General features: G+C 36.0%; 5 protein-coding genes across 14 annotated transcripts in view; 2 read left to right on the top strand and 3 right to left on the bottom strand.

The window, feature by feature from the left end:
• The window catches only part of LOC127873062 (polypeptide N-acetylgalactosaminyltransferase 2-like), a 38,568-nt gene extending 34,536 nt beyond the window's left edge, over positions 1 to 4,032 (bottom strand). For both annotated transcript variants that reach the window (XM_052416642.1, XM_052416643.1), the window contains exon 1: positions 3,888 to 4,032. In XM_052416642.1, coding sequence (XP_052272602.1) covers positions 3,888 to 3,980 — 93 coding nt within the window. In that variant the 5' untranslated portion in view covers positions 3,981 to 4,032. The remainder of the gene's footprint in view (positions 1 to 3,887) is intronic.
• Positions 1 to 20,580, top strand: part of LOC127873085 (uncharacterized) — a 309,934-nt gene that overhangs the window by 164,878 nt on the left and 124,476 nt on the right. The window lies entirely within an intron of this gene.
• LOC127873077 (galactose mutarotase-like) overlaps positions 1 to 20,580 on the bottom strand; it is a 320,608-nt gene that overhangs the window by 213,326 nt on the left and 86,702 nt on the right. The window lies entirely within an intron of this gene.
• Positions 1 to 20,580, top strand: part of LOC127873084 (uncharacterized) — a 344,149-nt gene that overhangs the window by 322,270 nt on the left and 1,299 nt on the right. The window contains exons 1-3 of one of the 9 annotated variants that reach the window (XM_052416694.1): positions 10,414 to 10,493; positions 13,196 to 13,284; positions 15,771 to 15,888. The exons of 1 other annotated variant lie outside the window; for it this stretch is intronic. The gene's annotated coding sequence lies outside the window, so the exon portion shown is untranslated. Of the gene's footprint in view, positions 1 to 10,405; positions 10,494 to 13,195; positions 13,285 to 14,311; positions 14,382 to 15,770; positions 15,889 to 20,580 lie in introns of those variants that run through there. 7 more of the 9 variants (XM_052416687.1, XM_052416691.1, XM_052416696.1 and 4 more) reach the window with 7 other exon arrangements.
• Positions 7,261 to 8,891, bottom strand: LOC127873089 (counting factor 45-1-like). Its single transcript, XM_052416708.1, has 3 exons — positions 8,724 to 8,891; positions 8,185 to 8,335; positions 7,261 to 7,504 (listed from the first exon to the last, which is right to left on the bottom strand). Exons 1-3 carry the CDS (start codon positions 8,770 to 8,772, stop codon positions 7,321 to 7,323), a joined length of 384 nt encoding a protein of 127 aa, XP_052272668.1. The 5' UTR covers positions 8,773 to 8,891; the 3' UTR covers positions 7,261 to 7,320.

Below are 20,580 nucleotides of genomic sequence, written 5' to 3'. Positions count from 1 at the left end.
TATGTCATTAAAATTAAATGTTCAATATAGTTTTTGATATGACTTTAACGGTGAACAAGAGGCCATTATGACCTAAGCCAAAGTGTCAGTGAGCGTTTTACATAAAGACAAGATGCGTTTGTGAAACACAATGTCCCCCTATATGATGTTTGACCTTGAAGGATGACCTTGACCTTGACCCTTCACCACTCAAAATGTGCAGCTCCATGAGATACACATGCATTTCAAATATAAAATTGCTAGCTTCAATATTGCAGAAGTGACATTACATGAGCAATTTTGACCCATATATTTGACCTTGAAGGATGACATTGACCTTGACCTTTCACCACTCAAAATGTGCAGCTCCATGAGATACACATGCATGCCAAATATCAAATTGCTATCTTCAATATTGCAAAAGTATTCATAAAATAAGCGATTTGGGCCACATATATTTGACCTCTGACCTTGAAGGATGACCTTGACCTTGACATTTCACCACTCAAATTGTGCAGCTCCATGAGATATACATGCATGCCAAATATCAAATTGCTATCTTCAATATTTCAAAAGTATTCATAAAATAAGCGATTTGGGCCACATATATTTGACCTCTGACCTTAAAGGATCACCTTGACCTTGACTTTTCACCACTCAAAATGTGCAGCTCCATGAGATACACATGCATGCCAAATATCAAATTGATATCTTCAATATTGCAAAAGTATTCATAAAATGAGGGATTTTGGCCACATATATTTGACCTCTGACCTTGAAGGATGACCTTGACCTTTCACCACTCAAAATGTGCAGCTCCATGAGATACACATGCATGCCAAATATCAAGTTGCTATATTCAATATAGCAAAAGTTATTGCAAAATGTCAAAGTTGGCGCAAACCAACCAACCAACCAACAGACAGGGCAAAAACAATATGTCCCCCACTACTATAGTGGGGGACATAAAAATGGCCGACCGAAGCGGTGTATCGAAGGGTGAAAGGCAAAAAAAGCCATTTCAGTGTCTAAAGTCCACGCTGCACGCATTCTTTCAATTAGATTCAAATACCCAAAGCATGGTTTCATCAATAATTGATCAACTTATAAGCTCTTGCGTAAATGACTGTGAATCTAAAGCACTAAAAAAACATTCAGGTTCAGACCAGAAAAAGCTGTCCGATTATGGGAAAGCAAGAAACGGAGAACGAAAGCCAGGCTTTTCCAAGAGTATAAACCAAAATGTTGAATTGTTGATGTGTGAAAAACAATGAATAAAAAATTATTTGGTAATATATTGTTAAGAATTAATTTTATAAATAGGGGGTGAAATAAGAATTAATTTTTATAATAGGGAGTAAATAAGAATTTGACTAAATTTTTATCTGGAGCTCTGATCACACCCATGCAATCTTCTTATTTTGTTTCATTAACATTACTGCACTTGAAAATAAATACAGACACGACTAAAATGAGCGAAAATCAAATATAATTGCACTTCAAAATCTTACTCCAACTGAAATAATAACAAGAGATGTGTTTGTCAGAAATACAATTCCTCCAACTGCGCCGCTTTGATTGATTTATTATTGTTTTTTATTATATCCCTTTAAAAAATATTACTTCCATTGTAAAAATGATCTGTACCTGCAAAATGATAAATATAAATTATCTCCCTTTAAAGCTTATTACTTCCCTTTGATATGTTTTTTTATGTTTGACCTTGAAGGATGACCTTGACCTTTCACAACTCAAAATGAGCAGCTCCATGAGATACACGTGCATGCCAAATATCAAGTTGCTATCTTCAATATTGCAAAAGTTATGGCCAATGTTAAAGTTTTCGGACGGACGACGGACGGACAGACAGTTCAAATGCTATATGCCACCCTACTGGGGGCATAAAAACTTATCCCTATTCCATTCAATTCTTTGGTCCTCTTCCTTTAACTTCCACATACATTTTTTTTTTATTTCAACAAATGGCAAATGTTTGTGTTTTTGCAATTCTTTAGCACTTTTATGTGTCCATGTTGCTCAAAAGAAGATTGACCAATACAACATAAATTAGTTTCATTATACTTAAAAGTTATAAAAAAAGTTTAATTACTGTTTCTGTTTGTATAAATATGTTAGGTGAATCAAATTTTTTAAGTTTTGTTGGCCTATTGCCTTTTTTAAATCGAGTGCTCTCCCTTTTGGGATGTGATATCTCAATACCAGGTAAACAACGCGTGTAGTGGATGTTATCGGGATGCAGTGCTTTCCACAGGAATTTTTTCAGACGCCCTGGGGCCCATGGGGTGGGGAGGACTGTCCCCTCCGTACTTTGTTTACATTTTTAGAGGTCAATTACGTCATTTGGTGCGCTATGACTCTTAAAACAACAAATATAAAGTAATTGATGAAGATATGTTTATAAATTGTTATAAATAAATCCGTATCAACCTGATAGTGAATACTTACTACTTTTTTTAGTTTCTATTCATTACCCGATAATCCTGTATATTTTTTTTTAAACAAACTCTGGTAAACATTGACAATAAAAGTTTGAAAGAATTTCATAAACACATTTTTTTCTAAAGTATAAAATGGATTTCGGCATAAGTGGCTATTTAAAGATTTGATGAAATACTCCCACTAAACATGCGTAAATCAATACACCCAAGCTTTCCATGCAAATGACACGACGTTGTACATGCTGCATAATGTTCGCGTCCTTTCTTAGTTTCTATTGAGACAAAGAATCAATAGGAAATAAATAAGCATTGTTTTTTTAAGCTAGAATTTGTCAACGTCGTAGTAACATTTACATTCAGAAGAGTGTTTTGGATTACAAGTGCGTTAACATTAACATTCTGGAGTGGATTTTGGATTCCAAATTTACTAATGCTCATTGGAGATTTCAACAAAACATTCAAAGCTGCGTAATGAATTCAACGATAATTTGTTAAAACGCTTAACAAGTCAAAAAAATGTTTTGACAGTATAATGCATGAAATGCGCAATTTCCACAAGGATTTTAGCAAGTTACCATCATTATTCTTCTAATTAACTGGCCAAGATTTCTGTGCCAGTTACTTGTACATCACGAGTTGTCTGCATGATTAAACTACAGGTATTGCATGCCTCAAGTGCTGTCGCTCTCATTGGTTAATATTGATTGTCCAAAACGTTTCACCTTAAGGCAGCTTTAGTTGGGTAAAGGGCTTTAGTTGGGTAAAGTGGTACATGTTATTGACAGAGGATTGTAAATCGTTTTTCAAAAGTTTCGGCGAAGTATTATCGCTTTGATCATTAGAAAGGCTAGTAGCCTAGTTGCAGAAACTGCGAAAATACACTGATCGGAAAAGTTCAGGCAAACGCGGACTCTGATTTTGACATTCAATAGCCCAGGCCAGGGACATTTAAATGGCCTGTGGGAAGCACTGGGGTGTGTCAGAAACTATTGGCTTTGTGTGGCTAAATACATTGTAAATAAAGAATTTTGACATGGATTTTATGGGAATAAAATTAATCTTTGAAGGTAAATTGTTTATTGCTGCTTTGTTTGCATTAATATATAAATAATTTCACTTGTTTCCTTATTCGCTCGATACACGTAATCAGAGGATTACTGGCATTAACAAATGTCAAAATGTCAAGAAACTGTTACTGCATTATGTTTTTATGGTATTTTTTGTAGTTTTTAACCAGAACTATTCTTTGAAATAAATGCTTCTGATTCGCCATTAATTGAAGCATTTGCTCGATAAGAAATTAAACCCAACTCAAAACGTGTGATACGTCGACAGAATCCCAATCCCTGTCGGCTGTCGCTTCCTTTCCGCATTCGTGGGAAACAACATATGCCAAATACATCCCGTTCAAGAATTTAAAGGATCGCATATTATATCGTATATAATCACCTTTTCTGACGAAGATTTTAATACAAAGTAAAGGATTCCTACTATCCAAATGCTGCAAATTAAAAATAAAATCCTATATTTCTTTCTCAACATTTTGCCAGAGTTTCATTTACCGGCCATGTTTACGTTAACCTGTCAATAATTGACAAATGAAAACGTTTCTTACAAATTAAAAGACTCAACGATAATAAATAAAAGGTAATATTTGGCTACACCATACTAAAGCTTCCAACTCATTTAGTTAGTTTGTCAATTAAACCGTTTAACATTCCATGCAATAGATAAGCTAATGAAACAACTTAAAAAATAGAATAGGAATAAATGCGTACTAGTAAAATGTTTTGCAATATCCCGCAGTATGAAATTAATTACGGTCTACTGAAATGTGCCCCTTACCAAATTCTATCTGTGAGTCGCATAGTGCATGGGGAGGTATTGCATATTCACTTTTATTTTTGTACATAACAGATGGAATAATAATAATCATTCGTTTGTTAGTTCGAACGTTCCTTGTTCCTTTCAAAGTTGATAAATTCGCCCATAAGTCGGTCATAGCGCCAACCTAATATATAACAATTATTCTGAATAGACGTATTGTAGTAGAATTTTACATCCTAGAATCTAATGTTATAGTTTATAATACATAATTTCAAAAATTCGTTTAGATCTAGTACAAATTACTCACAACAATATGTTACCAAACAAAGATATGTGCCGTGCTCTGTGAAAAAGGGGCTTAATGCATGTGCGTAAAGTGTCGTCCCAGATTAGCCTGTGAAGTCCGCACAGGCTGATCTGGGACGACACCTTCCTCTTTATGATATTTTTCGTTTAAAGAAAGTCTCTTCTTAGCACAAATCTAGTTTTGGCGGAAAGTGTCGTCCCTGTTCGCGCATGCATTAAACCCCATTTTCACAGAGCGCGGCTCATATAATTGTTTTATATTGACTAAAATGCAATGGTGCGTACCGCGTTATATCAATCATCTGGGCGTCTTGGATTTGATTGTATGCCTGATTTATAAATGAGTTAGAAAGCAACACATATAAAACTCGATTCTAATTTTAAGCATATTTTACTTCAGTTTGAAGAACCCATTTAATATGGAACAAGGTAAGTGACAACCCAAAGTCAACTGTCGCCCAATCATGTCGACACATGAAAATTAACGCGACACAGAGCACGACGCAAGGCATATGAACATGGCTTATTGTAGATCTAGGTTTTGGCCAAACATTTTGCATAAAAAATGAGTGCTGTTGACTGCCGTCGAGTGTGGTTGCTTATTGTCGTGTGATTAACCGTATTGGTATTCAACGGACAAACATTACAATGCACATGACAATTTGCATTATTATTGACATACGATGATCGATACGATACGACACCGACTCACGAAGCACGAAAGTATTTCAATCAATTGTCGTCACGTGCCTAAACAAATGGTCGGGTTTTGCGAAATTTTACATGAACTGAAATGTTTATGCTGTTTGAGTAGCATGTTTTTACAAAAGGGTGCCCTGGACAAGCTGATTAATTACCGAAATTTACCAACGATTTACTCAAATAACTCGGACGATGCTCTAGTAAATTATTCAACCAATTGAAATAATACATCATGATCTTAATGTATATTGAATTGTTAAACACACAGACACCCACACAAAGACTCAGCAAGACTCTATACTGTCAGCTGGATTTTCACCTTTTTCTTACACTATTGCAGTCGTTAATTTTTTTCTGTGTAAGCTGGTCTACCAGTACTAAGTGCACATTCATATGCCAGTAACTGACAAGTACTCTACTTGAATCTCAGGTAAAAGATAATGTCAGCAGATATAATTTCACGAACAATCCACACAAAAGTTGTGTGATCAGGCATCGGACCCGCAATCCTCGGATGATACCATAATCATTTAACTCATTTATGCCTAGTGGACTCTCCCATCCTTCAAAATTGGATCAATTTTTTTCAAAAATTAGGGATGTCTAGTATATTTATTTCTATATTTAGAATATTACTTACAGAAATTTCTTTAAGCAAATAGCGCAGACCCAGATGAGACGCCGCATCATGCGGCGTCTCATCTGGGTCTACACTGTTTGCAAAGTCCTTTTTTCAGGGCACTAGGCATAAATGGGTTAAAGTAAAATAAATGGTACCAAAAGCTAGGAACTGTTGTGTCCGATTCGAAAATGCTGTTAATATAAGGATGTCAGTTTAGCTTCTTATCTAGGCAGCCTTAGTTCCATCATAGTTTTGGTTGTTATCAGTTGTCACCATACCGGACATGAAGTGTTTCCTTTCTGCATTTCACCGTCTCAGCCACATCTCTATACCCATACATCATACGTACACACCAAGACGAATTTCAATTAGGACTTACGACTAAATATCTACTATAATTGTAAACATGAATGTTTAGGTCTAGAAAATAGTATTAATTGCTGGGACACACTCCGGTTCCATACAAATGCGAAATTACAGGTCGCCGTGGTGTAATGGATATGGTGTCCGCCTAGCGACCGGGAGGTCATGGGTTCGATCAACACTGTGGGAGCGTTCTTTAAATCTCCTCCAAAGACACCAACTACTGGTTTTAGGCACAGGAAACGGACTCGAGAGCGTTCCAATAAGCCAGAGGCTTACGATGCAATCGAGCTAAAATAAATAGGTTTAAACTAATAGCGAAATGACCTTATTAACATCTCAATGCACAAACCCTTTGGTATTTACAAATACTTTACGTTATCTCATGCTATGTTACATTCCATGTTTTAGCAACATTACTGGTACCTACGGAATATTACGCTAGTCCATTGTTCCATGTGTTTGTATCAGTCGAGTCGCCCATGTGTTTGTATCAGTCGAGTGGCTTGTGTGATAACGTATCCTCGAGTGTGTTACAAAATAGCGCAAGCCACGATCGAGACTGATACAAACACATGGAACAATTGACTAGCGTAATATTCCTTTTATTATATACAACTTTGAATCATTTAAGTTAAAAAAAAAGAGTTTAAGCTTTCATAATTAACCAAGAATGCTCTTATAATTTTCTGCATTCAAAGTGGCGTCTTTAAAAGTAGTCCGGCTAGTATGGTAATAAGGAATTCGAAAACTAGCGAGTATCATAATACGGGAATAATTTCTGTGCAGTTGAGTCAGAATATTGACTTAAGTTTATAATAAAAATATTTATTTAAAACATATCGCCTTAATTCAGCGAACTATTTTATTTGCAAAACAAATAATCAATGACACATCCCTGTTGTTCTGGTTTGGTCATACGGGACATCTGCTATGTCATGTTACACCGTTAATTATAATGCGGATACTCAGTAATGCAATAGCAAAGTAAAAGAAACAAAGTTAAGATGTTTTATTTATTCATTTATTCTTAATTGAAGACACGATGTGATGTTTAAATTATCAACGACGTCCAAAAAGGGTGCTATTGGATCCGCCAAAGTTGTTGAGTGCGTTCGGGTCAAATGTACCGGAAGTTCCACCACCGCTTATGAACTGATTAGGGTCGAACGTTCCCGACCCACTTCCGCTTCCAGATCCTGATGTAGATCCTGAAGTAGATCCGGTTCCGGAACCACCGAAGCCACTGCAAGAATTAACGATAACATCTCATTAAATTTCTACAAAAACAACAACAACAAAGCAACAACAAAAAACGAGCTCATTCAGCAGACGAATGGTTAAACCATTTTGGTTACGCACGGATGTCATGTTGAGCTTTATCGACATCATCATGATTTCAGCCATAACGCTCTGGTGAGAGAACCGAAATGTCAAAACGGGCGTCCATACAATTATGACAGCTGTAGCCCATTTGTTATAATGCCGTGGTTTCGATTCGGCGACCATTCAAATCCGCCAACACGCCATAACCATTCGAAAGAATTTAACAATCGTATTCGAGTAACACTTTCACATTACTTTTCGAATCCATCGAGTTCTCCAAGCGCTTAAGCGCCGTTTGTACAAACAAAATAAAATGTTAGTCGTGTCAATTAAGAGTCACAAACACGTTGAAATGTTATTAACACATAATGCCTAGTGGACTCTCCCATCCTTCTAAATTGGATCAATTCATTTCCAAAATTAGGGATGTCTAGTACATTTATTTCTATATTTAGAATATTTCTTACAGAAATTCCTTAAGAAAACAGCGCAGACCCACAGGCGTATCTGGCATCATGCGGCGTCTCATCTGGGTCTACGCTGTTTGCCAAGGCCTTTTTTCTAGACGCTAGGCATAAATGGGTTAAAACGAGTGTTTACCCATCTCCACCGGTATTGAAGCCGGAGCCCGATTCAAACCCTGAGCCGAAGCCGGCGTTGGCTTTGTTAGGATCGAATGCGCCCGTGCTGTTGGCAGTCTGACCTCCGAACCCGTCTTTTCCAAAATTCTGGTTCAGGGCATTCGGGTCGACTGAAACGAGAACGAAATGGTATTACTGAAATTTATTAAAATTATGGTTTTGAAAAGTAGCGTACATAGTGCATGTCAAAAGTGGAAGAAACTAATTGTATTACTAGCATACTTGTGATGACGACGACGACGACGATGATGATAAAGTTGATAATGTTAATTGTTGTTGTTGTTGATGATGATGAAGACGATGATACTGATAATATAACACTTACACAAATAAATTGTTGTATAAGTGCCGCAACTATAACTACTAATTCTTCAAATACTACTACTAATAATGATAATAATAATTATAATATTTCTTGTAATACTTCTACTACTACTTATACTAACGCTACTCCTACCACTAGTACTTCTACTTCTAAAAAGAACAAATGTTATTTACACTGAGCCAAGCAGACTGGCACCACGACGAGGATCAGCAGCGCGAACATTGCTTGTATTTCCAGTCCGAGAATGTCAACTGTCGAACAAAGCTCACAAACTCAGGGCTTTTAAGCACCAGCCCGATGGGCTTATCTCGTGAAAACACATGGCATGAGATATTTTAACGGCTAAACACTGTCGTTCTTGAGGTCAACACTGATATTGTTTTAGTACAGAAATGTATTATCACATTGAAAGGCAGATGGGTGATAAATAGCGGGACGAAGTGATAACGTGCTCACTAACAAGTGAAATATGCCTTACATATTGAAAGCCTGATAATAACGTAGAACTGTTCTAAATTGATGACTTGCATGTAAACTATCTAAAGCGTAAGATGTTATACGTACTCCTTAATCAAATTCATTAACTCCACGTTATGATGGTCCATTAAAATATTATTGTTCTGCGTAGCTGTCTAAACCCTGGTTTTGACCTTTCATGGCTTTTCTGAATGGCTGATGGAAAACTGGAGACCAGAATAAATAATTCATAACAGGTCTTTGTTAGTTTGAGAGAATTCAACCAAAACTTTGTCGAAATAAAGTTTTCGTTGTAAATGTAAAATCAGCTAACAACAATATGTGAAATAAGCAGATGCGTGCGTCTTTCGAACCTATATGCTTCAATATATGAGCATTGTTCTGAGAAAACTGGGGTTAATGCATGTGCGTAAAGTGTCATCCCAGATTAGCCTGTGCAGTCTGCACAGGCTAATCAGGGAAGACACTCTCCGCCTAAACTTGATTTTCGGTAAGGAGGGACTTCCTTGTAACTAAAAATACCACAAAGCGGAAAGTGTCGTCCCTGATTAGCCTGTGCGGACTGCACATGCTAATCTGGGACGACACTTTACGCACATGCATTATGCCCAGTTTTCTCAGAACACGACTCATATAAAGATTCGCCATAAACAGACACATTTTATTAAAACATCGGGATCATGCACAATACGATGTTTTAAGTTGATTTTGTGTGTAGATAAATAATTATGGTGTATAATAAATTGGAAGTTAATTATACACATGTTCCATTAATTAACTTATAAATTAATGCACCCGTATATAATTTTATGTTAGGAGTATTAACTTTTATGTAGTGATTTGAGTTGTGTGTTCTACTCTTATTAATTCTAATAATATTAGTGTTATAATTCGAAATTTAATTACATGTCTTGTTAGCATTATAATTCTTGCAAACCCAATTAATCTGTTTAATACGTGTATATGGATTCTTGCTATAAAGGTTTCGGTTTTATTACATTTAAGATTTTCGAATATGAAACATATATAAAAAGTTGAATTGTGTTAAAAAATATTAGATCTACTGATTTATATAAAATATAAGAAAAGTTACAAATGCTCTCACGTTTACTTGTGTATGAAGTGGCCACCGTTAAGCTATATAGAGATATCTACTACGAGAAGTTTTGTTCTTCTGTACTTGGTGATGTTTGGCAGGAGCTTATCACACGTTTATGCTCTAAACAATGTTTTAATTTTGATGGTTTAAACTGTTTATATGTATTCAAGTACACAGTACTCTTTAAGAAACATTCTTTTTAAACGGACCATTATATTCTATGAAACCTCTTCATTAAAATACACAAATTTAGTTATATGTGTCCTTTCAAGCGTTGTTGTTAAATTGTTATGTTATCAGAATCGCAAACAAAATGTAAACAAATTGCTCATTATATAAAGTCATGAAGTTGATGTTATATTTACAGGTAAGAAGTAAAGTTGTAAATTTAAAACTAAATTCATTGATTCACAAGTCATTTACATTATTTATGCCAAGGACGTTTATCCTAGAATGTAGCTTGTTGACCACAAGCATCTTTTATGTTTCGCCTTATTCTCATCAACCTCTAGGTCACAACATACCAAAAGATTTCCTGCACAAATTCAATGTAAAAGCAATATCTTTAACAAAAAATAAAGTCAAATTTTTGAGCGTTGACACCCCCATAACCATACCTTTTCTTAAAGAGCATTCCAAGCCGCAATGATTTAAACAATAAAAAACATCCAATATATAAGAAAGAACTCGATGCGAATCAGCGGTCACTGTTTTATGGCCATGTTTTTACCGGCATCTCTCCAGTTGATGATGGTTTCCCGCCAACTGTCAAAGTCTTATGTAGTCTCCAACCTAAAAGCAAAACAGGAAATTTGTAGTATACAACAATGTTTTCCCTACCACATGAACACAGAAATATTCAAAAATAAAGTCATGGCAAGTGCCCGTACAGAGAATTGTGTCTTCAAATAAATGAAGATTTTGTTTTAAGAGGGTATAGCATTGAACACCAAAAGTATTTAGTGTATTGTAACCTCTAGTTGCAATAATCCAACTCCAAGTTGCTGGGAGCAGTATGTATGTACTTATAAAAGCTCAGAGCATTTCAGAATGGTGTGCAGTAAAAATGCCAGAGGTAAAAATGCCAGAAGTAAAGTGATAAAAATGCCAGAGGTGAAAATGACATAGGTAAAAATGCCAGATGCTATATAGTAAAATAAGGTTTTGAGCAATATTTTTAAGGATATTGAAAACCGGTATTGATGGAATAACATTCTATGTTTATGTTACTTATTACATTTTTTTACTAATTGAACATGCTATCTTTATTCTAAATTTAGATTGTAATTTAGTGTTTTTTTCGTAATTTATTCATTATGTTTGTTGAGCAATAGGATAATTAATATTGGATATATTAGATAATTAGAGTCAATAACTTATTTGCATACCCCTCAATGTCTTGATAAATGGTATTAACTTTCAGCTAACAATATAGGTAATAGTACCAAAAGTGATATGCAGTTAAATATTATGTACAAAATTTCATTGGTGGGAAAAAATTAACTCTCTAATAAATCTATATATTATCGGCTCTAAGTTTAAATGCTTTATACAGAAATAAGCTAGACGTATCAATACATATTTTCTGGTCTCATTTAATAATAAATGTAAACATAATCACCATCAAAACCCTGCTTGTTTGTCACATTGCTCTTATAATTTATTATTCCCAAAAATCAAAAGATTCAATTCCAACAATAAAGATCAAACAGCTTTTAAAAGGATTATAACATGTTCAATTAAAAAATGTTTCTGTAACATAAGCAATGAATGTAATTCCTACAATACTCAATATCTTGAAAAAAATTTGCTCAAAACTCTATTTTACTAAATAACATCTGGCATTTTTATGTCCCCCACTATAGTAGTGGGGGACATATTGTTTTTGCCCTGTCTGTTGGTTGGTTGGTCTGTTGGTTGGTCTATTGGTTGGTCTGTTGGTTGGTTTGCACCAACTTTAACATTTTGCAATAACTTTTGCTATATTGAAGATAGCAACTTCATATTTGGCATGCATGTGTATCTCATGAAGCTGCACATTTTGAGTGGTGAAAGGTCAAGGTCAAGGTCATCCTCCAAGGTCAGAGGTCAAATATATGTGGCCAAAATTGCTCATCTTATGAATACTTTTGCAATATTGAAGATAGCAACTTGATATTTGGCATGCATGTGTATCTCATGGAGCTGCACATTTTGACTGGTGAAAGGTCAAGGTCATCCTTCAAGGTCAGAGGTCAAATATATGTGGCCCAAATCGCTTATTTTATGAATACCTTTGCAATATTGAAGATAGCAACTTGATATTTGGCATGCATGTGTATCTCATGGAGCTGCACATTTTGAGTGGTGAAAGGTCAAGGTCATCCTTCAAGGTAAGAGGTCAAATATATATGGCCAAAATCGCTTATTTTATGAATACTTTTGCAATATTGAAGATAGCAACTTGATATTTGGCATGCATGTGTATCTCATGGAGCTGCACATTTTGAGTTGTGAAAGGTCAAGGTCATCATTCAAGGTTAAATATATGGGTCAAAATTGCTCATGTAATGTCACTTCTGCAATATTGAAGCTAGCAATTTTATATTTGAAATGCATGTGTATCTCATGGAGCTGCACATTTTGAGTGGTGAAGGGTCAAGGTCAAGGTCATCTTTCAAGGTCAAACGTCATATAGGGGGACATTGTGTTTCACAAACACATCTTGTTACCTATGGCATTTTTACCTCTGGCATTTTTACCACTTTACTTCTGGCATTTTTACCTCTGGCAATTTTACCTATGGCAATTTTACCTCTGGCATTTTTACCTACATTCTTTAAGAATGACTACATCAACCTCAGATGGAAAACATACATGATGCTACAAGTTCTAGTCATATTTTATCTTATGAACATGTTTTACCAATGAATGGAACAATCGCAAAGGGTTTGGTTTCCGGCGGTCTAGCAGTTTTAAATTTATAACATAATTGTAAGTCAAGTTTATCTGCAGTATTGCTTAACTCTGGCAGTTAAATTGGCCTTTTTCACGTTTTTGTAAATTGTCAAAATAAAAACAATGTTTCAGATTCGCAAACTTCAATACAGGCCAAAATCTGTGAAAAGGTCCCTTTAAGGACTTGTTTAGTGACAGACAACAATACGTTTTTATAAGAGGTAAAACATCTAACTGTATAGATTTTATATCTGGCATTCCACAAGGTGTTTTGATACCGATATTGTTCATTTTATATATCAACCAATCATCCAGGCGTATGAATAGCTTCATTAAGATTTTCATAGACGACACAAAGGTCTTTAAAGCGAGATTATACGATTTTTTATATGTGTTAAATTGTAATATATTGATAAAATATGTTACAATAACACAACATAGGCAAGAAAAATTATACATTAAAGACGAATTTCATAAAATGCAGCAAAGATTAATTAGCGCCCCGAGCCGATTGTGACGAACATATTTTCCAACAATAACCTAAGCATTCGTCTTTTTATTAGGACCAGAGTTAGTGTTCGTGTGTCGTTTGAAAATATATCGTTGCAGGAATTTAAAATGAACCGTTAAACTAAGTTAAGAATCACATCGTACATGCATGATGTACATGCTGGTGAATTCGACTGTACAGCCGTTTTCGATTTCAGAATTAAATATCTGGCTTATTTCGCATTTTTCGACACATGTTCTTCTGAACTTTTATTCTATTTTATATTGAAATATATATATATATAATAAGTTTTTTTTACACATTTTATATAAATTCATTAATATTTGACAAAATCGTATAATCTCGCTTTAATACCACTGATACGTGTAAAGTCTAAACGCCATTAGTAACTGAGCAACACTATTTGAAATGTGGAGAAATGCAAGGGGGTGCACTACTGAAGGTGAAACGACAATGAATAATATAACATGAATGTTAACAATATAAATGCTGTAAATGAGAAGTATGACCTCGGTGTCATCTTCCATTTCTTCTGAAATTTAATAAGCATGTCCTCAGTAAGTTATACAAATCTTACAGTATTCTTGGCAGGTCCTTCGCATTTCTGGATAAAGATTCATAGGTACAATTATTCAAAGCTCTTGTGCATCTACACGTGGAAGAAGATATATTATTCAGTGATACAAAATCATTAATCAGCTAGATGATATACAATGTGAGGGGTTTTCCTGTTATAGGCTTCCCACACCAAGATATGACAAGGCTTACACTGCGAATTCGCGAAATTAGCCAATCGCTACCAGTAAGGTAATTTGCCTGTATAAATTTTCGTTTGGAAACAGTTTTTGGTAACAAGTTTTTTCTTCATAACCATCCGTTAAATATCCAAAAGAATACATGAAAAGGAAACGTTGGTAACCGAAAATTTTGAGCCAGAGGGGAGCTCTGTGTGATACCAATATTAGATAGAATAGCTTGTCTCAATAAATCATATCTAAATGGAATAATGTACCACACGAAGTCACTAAATATTTTTGAAAACACGCTCAACTGTGGGATAATGATGATTAGTTCAGTTTTAACAAATGTTATATCTCAAACGAGGTATTTGATGTATCAAATATCACTAGATCCTCTTTTGGGTTCAGAGTGCATTTAAAAAAAGTTATTTCTAAACAAGTACAGTAACCAGAAGACGAAGAATATTTTAGTTAAACATGATCCTGTGCCTTACGAGCCCAGCAAAGATTGCACAATATTATACGGCATCAGTCTGATCAGATAGTACTGACCGCATCATTCACAAAATGGGAGACAGTTTTCCTGAATGGGCCATGGTCTATCAGAGTGGCGTTTGGGAAATGTACGAAGGTTCCCCATTTAAAAGACAATCGCCTTGAAGGGGCCTTTTCACGTTTTGGTAAATTGACAAAATTGAAAAAAGTTATTTCAGATTCGCACATTTTCGTGTTAGTTATGATATTTGTGAGGAAACTGTAATACTGAACATTTACCAAGCTCTAAAACACAGGTATTGGGCGCGAGGCCAAGTCACTTTTACACTATCAATATGTCATAAAACAACTTTTTTCATAAAAAAATAATAATAAAAAATTCTGATATAATTTATATAAACAAGGTAGGTATCTCTTGACACATACATCAAAAATTTTAAGCCATTAAGTGCCTAAATGGCGGTCGCTTTTCGTAAACTATGTACCATTTTGTTGGGAAAGGATGCCACGTGACGAAATATGACCACTTTCCAAGGTTTACAGTCAAAACGGCCCCAGGTCAAAACGTCCCCTAGTCAAAACGACCCTAAAGTTGGTCAAAACGTCCCCATATTTGGTCAAAACGGCCCCACTCTGGTCAAAACGACCCAAAGTCAGTTTTTAAGTTGGTCAAAACGGCCCTAATCGCAAATCAGAAGGGGGGGGGGGAGAAGACAAAAATAATATATTAAATATACTTCTGTTATTTTCTCTATCTTAGAATGATATTCGTGGTATTTAAAAAAAAAATAAATTCGTGATTTCGTAAATCTGTAATTACAACTTAAAATGATTTTACAAGCATTTTACACCCATACATCCATTATATATAAACATTGATTGAGTTGTAAAAGGTTTAAAAGGTATTTGACTATAAACTAGCTTTAAGGGGCCGTCAAACAGATTTTCGCATGTATTGAAGCTTGTCGTTGTGATGGAAGATAAGTGTATCGAGTGTGCGTTAGCAGTTCGACCGCGACAACAAGGAATTTCTTGAGACCTATGTGAGAGATGGCTACACCGAACATGCAATTCAGCGAGTATCCATTATATCATTTGATATTTAGATTTCTTATAATTTTAAATATAGCTCTACATATGTGTATTCTTAATGTTCAAACTCAATATAATAATCGACGATATGAACGATGCTTTGTGTGACAATCAATTAGTGTATGTAGTAGGTGTCTGGGTGATGCAACTGCCAATATAAACTACAAGAAAAACTAATCGAACTCGTAGAAATGCTAGGTCGGCTCCAATCTGACCGAACGTTCAGTGCCGATTTTTACAAGAGTAAAAGTATCAAAATGCCCCAGCTACCGAACATAATCCGCATTTGTACAATAAACAAATACGAGTTTATCAATTAACAACACACATTTGTCTTTTTGTCCACACCAAACACTAATATAATCGTTATGTTTGAATGTTTATTTCAATCGTGTACGATGATCCGTCCTACACCTTACGCTATTTATCCAACTTTTGGTTCCGCGCCTCAGAGTTACCGAAAACCTGGAACCGAGAACCGTATTTACCTTGAGCGTCTAATCTACATGGAGCTTGACTCGATATTGCCGATAAACAATTCCCGGTTTTCAACGATTTCGACGTTATAACGCAAACAAAAGGACAAATCTGTGTTGTATGTATTCTTTTGACCTTGCAGTCAAGTAAGTTGAGTAAGTCAGGTGAGCTTTTGTGACCGGTCTTTGTCCGTCGTCCGTCCGTCCGCCGTCGTCCGTCCGTTCTAGAGGGCACATTTCTTTTACGATCTTCATGAAACTTGGTCAGATGCTTTGACCCAATGATATCTCGGTCGAGTTCGAAACTGGGTCATGCCGGGTCAAAAACTAGGTCACTAGGTCAAAAAAATAAAAACCTTGTAAACACTGTAGAAGTCACATTTCATGCCAATCTTAATGAAACTTTGTCAAAATGTTTGTCTTAATGATATGTTTGTTGAGTTCAAAAGTGGTTCTGGTCCGTTGAAAAACATGGCCGCCAGTGGGCGGGGCAGTTTTCCTTATTTGGCTATACAGATACCTTGTAAACACTCTAGAGGCCACATTTTTTGTCCGATCTTCATGAAACTTGGTCAGAACATTTGTCCCAATGATATCTCGATCGAATTCGAAACTGGGTCATGCTGGGTCAAAAACAAGGTCACTTGGTCAAAAAAAAGAAAAACATTGTAAACACTGTAGAAGTCACATTTCATGCCCAATCTTCATGTAACTTTGTCAAAATGTTTGTCTTATATATCTTGATATATTGGTTGAGTTCAAAAGTGGTTCTGGTCCGTTTAAAAACATGGCCGCCAGTGGGCGGGGCAGTTTTCCTTATTTGGCTATAGAAAAAACTTGTTAACACACTAGAAGTCACAATTTTTGCCCAATCATCATGAAAGTTGGTCAAAACATTGGTTTTATTGATATCTCGGACGAGTTCGAAAATGGTCCAGATCGGTGAAAAAACATGGCCGCCAGTGGGAGGGGCATTTTTCTCTATATGTATATATTGAACAGTGCTCCAGCTAGGATTTGAAAAGGGCAGGGGGGCTTTTTGGTCAAAAGGGCACTTTCGACGCGCAGTATTTTGTCAAAAGGGCACTTTCGACGCGCAGTATTTTGTCAAAAGGGCACGTACGAGCGCGCGGGTGTTTCTGGAATGCTTCCTATTGCATGTGAATTTATATGTTATTCATATGTAAAAAAAAAAAAAAAAATTTTTTTTTTTTTAGGGGGGGGGGGGAGGGGGGCATGGCGGAGGTTCGGGGGGGGGGGGGGGGGGGGGCAGGGCGGAGGTTCGGGAGGGCAGGGCGCGGCGCCCTTCGATTTAGGCCTAGCTGGAGCACTGATTGAAAACATGTGAACACTCTAGAAGTCACATTTTTGGCCCAATTTTCATGAAATTTGGTCAGAACATTTGTGTCCTTGATACGAGAGTTGAGTTCCGGTCAGTTGAATAACACGGCTGCCGGTGGGGGGGGGGGGGGGCAGTTTTCTTATATTTATATAGTAAAAAAAGCTTGTGAATACTCTAGAAGTCACATTTTTTGCCCAATCATCATGAAACTTGGTGAAAAGATTGGTTTTATTTATATCTCAGATGAGTCGCAAATGGTCTCGATCGGTCAAAAAACATGGCCGCCAGGGGTGTGGGGCAGTTTTCCTTATGTGACTAGAGAGAAATCTTGTGATCGAACACTATAGATGTCACATTTTTTGCCTAATCATCAAGAAACTTAGTCAATATATTGGTTTTATTGATTTCTCGGACAAGTTGGAAAATGGCTCAGATCGGTGAAACACACTTTTTAGCTCACCTGATTGCTCTGGTGAGGTTTTAGGATTGGTCTTTGTCCCCAGTCCGTCTGCCCACATTTGGTTTGTAAACACTCTAGCATTCACACTTCTCAAGCATTCTTTAAGTTGCTGAAAGATCTCAGTCAAGTTTGATAATGAGCAAAATCACATAATTAATGCCATAATTATTGCCCTTAGATTGTCCAAATTTTCATTATATTATACAAAATCCTTGTCAACACTCTAGAGGTCACAATTTTGTTTCAGATTTCATGAATCTTGGTCAAAATATTTATTTTTATGTCCCCCACTATAGTAGTGGGGGACATATTGTTTTTGCCCTGTCTGTTGGTCTGTTGGTTTGTTTGCGCTAACTTTAACATTTTGCAATAACTTTTGCTATATTGAAGATAGCAACTTCATATTTGGCATGCATGTGTATCTCATGAAGCTGCACATTTTGAGTGGTGAAAGGTCAAGGTCAAGGTCATCCTTCAAGGTCAGAGGTCAAATATATGTGGCCAAAATCGCTCAATATGAATACTTTTGCTATATTGAAGATAGCAACTTGATATTTGGCATGCATGTGTATCTCATGGAGCTGCACATTTTGAGTGGTGAAAGGTCATGGTCAAGGTCATCCTTCAAGGGAGAGGTCAAATATATGTTGCCCAAATCGCTTATTTTATAAATACTTTTGCAATATTGAAGATAGCAACTTGATATTTGGCATGCATGTGTATCTCATGGAGCTGCACATTTTGCGTGGTGAAAGGTCAAGGTCATCCTTCAAGGTCAGAGGTAAAATATATGTGGCCCAAATCGCTTATTTTATAAATACTTTTGCAATATTGAAGATAGCAACTTGATATTTGGCCTGCATGTTTATCTCATGGAGCTGCACAATTTGAGTTGTGAAAGGTCAAGGTCAAGGTCATCCTTCAAGGTCAGAGGTCAAATATATGTGGCCCAAATCGCTTATTTTATGAATACTTTTGCAGTATTGAAGATAGCAACTTGATATTTGGCAGGCATGTGTATCTCGTGGAGCTGCACATTTTGAGTGGTGAAAGGTCAAGGTCATCCTTCACAAGGTCAAGGTCATCCTTCAAGGTCAAACGTCATCTAGGGGGACATTGTGTTTCACAAACACATCTTGTTGTAATTAAAGTTTGATGTTTGGTAAGGGGGGTCAACTCAAAATATAGGTCACCAGGTCAAATCTTACAAAAACAAAAACACTCCATACGCCAGAGTTTTGGTTCAATAATGATGAAACTTGACCAGGATGTTTGTCTGGACAATATCTAGGTCAAGTTTTACGTTAGGGAAAGATTGAATGAACCGACTCCTCTCAGGTGAGCGAACTAGGGCCATCTTGACCCTCTTTTTTTTTTTTTTTTTTTTGATGAAAAAAGTTGTTTTATGACAACTTTATATTGATAGTGATAAAGTGACTTGGCCACGCGCCCAATACCTGTGCTCTAAAATAGCCATTATATGCTTCGTTTGCCGATTTAAAAACCTGGAAATAATAAAGCGTTGCAACGCGAAACGATTGAATATTTTGGGGAGTTCTGTTGCTGTCGTTATAAATTGTGAAAGTACGAGGATTGTAAAGTATATAAAGTATAAAATACTTCTGTTATTGTATGAGGACAGATGGCCGAGTGGTCTAAGTGGTTTTGTTTTACTCCAGGACTCCAGGGGTCAGTGGTTCGAGCCCTTCTGAGGGTTACTTTTTTATATAAATTTTATTCTTTATTTTTTACTTGAGCTTTTTAGATCTAATGTTTACATTTATCAATATAAAGCATTTCATGACAAACTTAAAAACATGCCAAAATTTGTGCAAAAGCCCCTTCGAGGCGAAATAATTGTTGAATAGTTTACTTTATTAGACTATCCCTGCGCATTTTATGTCGCATTTTCGCATTCCTTTTAGGGAAAAATCTATCAACAAAATGGGGGTAAACTGTTCATCGTCATTTTCAAGAAATTCTCTTTGCCAAAAAGTCTTTGGGGTAAGGTGTCTTTATTCGGCCTACAATGTAGTTTAAGAACGCCTTTCTTATGATCAACACCGTCCGTTTGCAGTTTGTATAAGCTGTTTATCGGTTTAAGCTAGGTTAATCTTGACAATATCAAGGCTTTGTTCAAATCTGGGTAACGTGCGTCCAAAACAGGTCACTAGGTCGAGTCTGAGAAAAGTCATGTAACTATTCTATAGGCTTCATTTATGACTCTATCTTGATGAAACTTGATCTGAATGTTTATCATGACGATATCGAGGCCAATTTCAGATCTAGGTAACGTGCGTCCTAGGTCACGAAGTTTAATCTTTATAAAAATTTTAACTACCTTATGGGCAACAAATACGACTCAATCTTCATTTCACTTGACCCCCCATTTAGATTGAAG

The sequence above is a fragment of the Dreissena polymorpha genome, chromosome 3, assembly GCF_020536995.1.
Source record: "Dreissena polymorpha isolate Duluth1 chromosome 3, UMN_Dpol_1.0, whole genome shotgun sequence".
Classification (NCBI taxonomy): domain Eukaryota; kingdom Metazoa; phylum Mollusca; class Bivalvia; order Myida; family Dreissenidae; genus Dreissena; species Dreissena polymorpha.
This window is presented reverse-complemented; position numbering and strand designations above follow the sequence as displayed.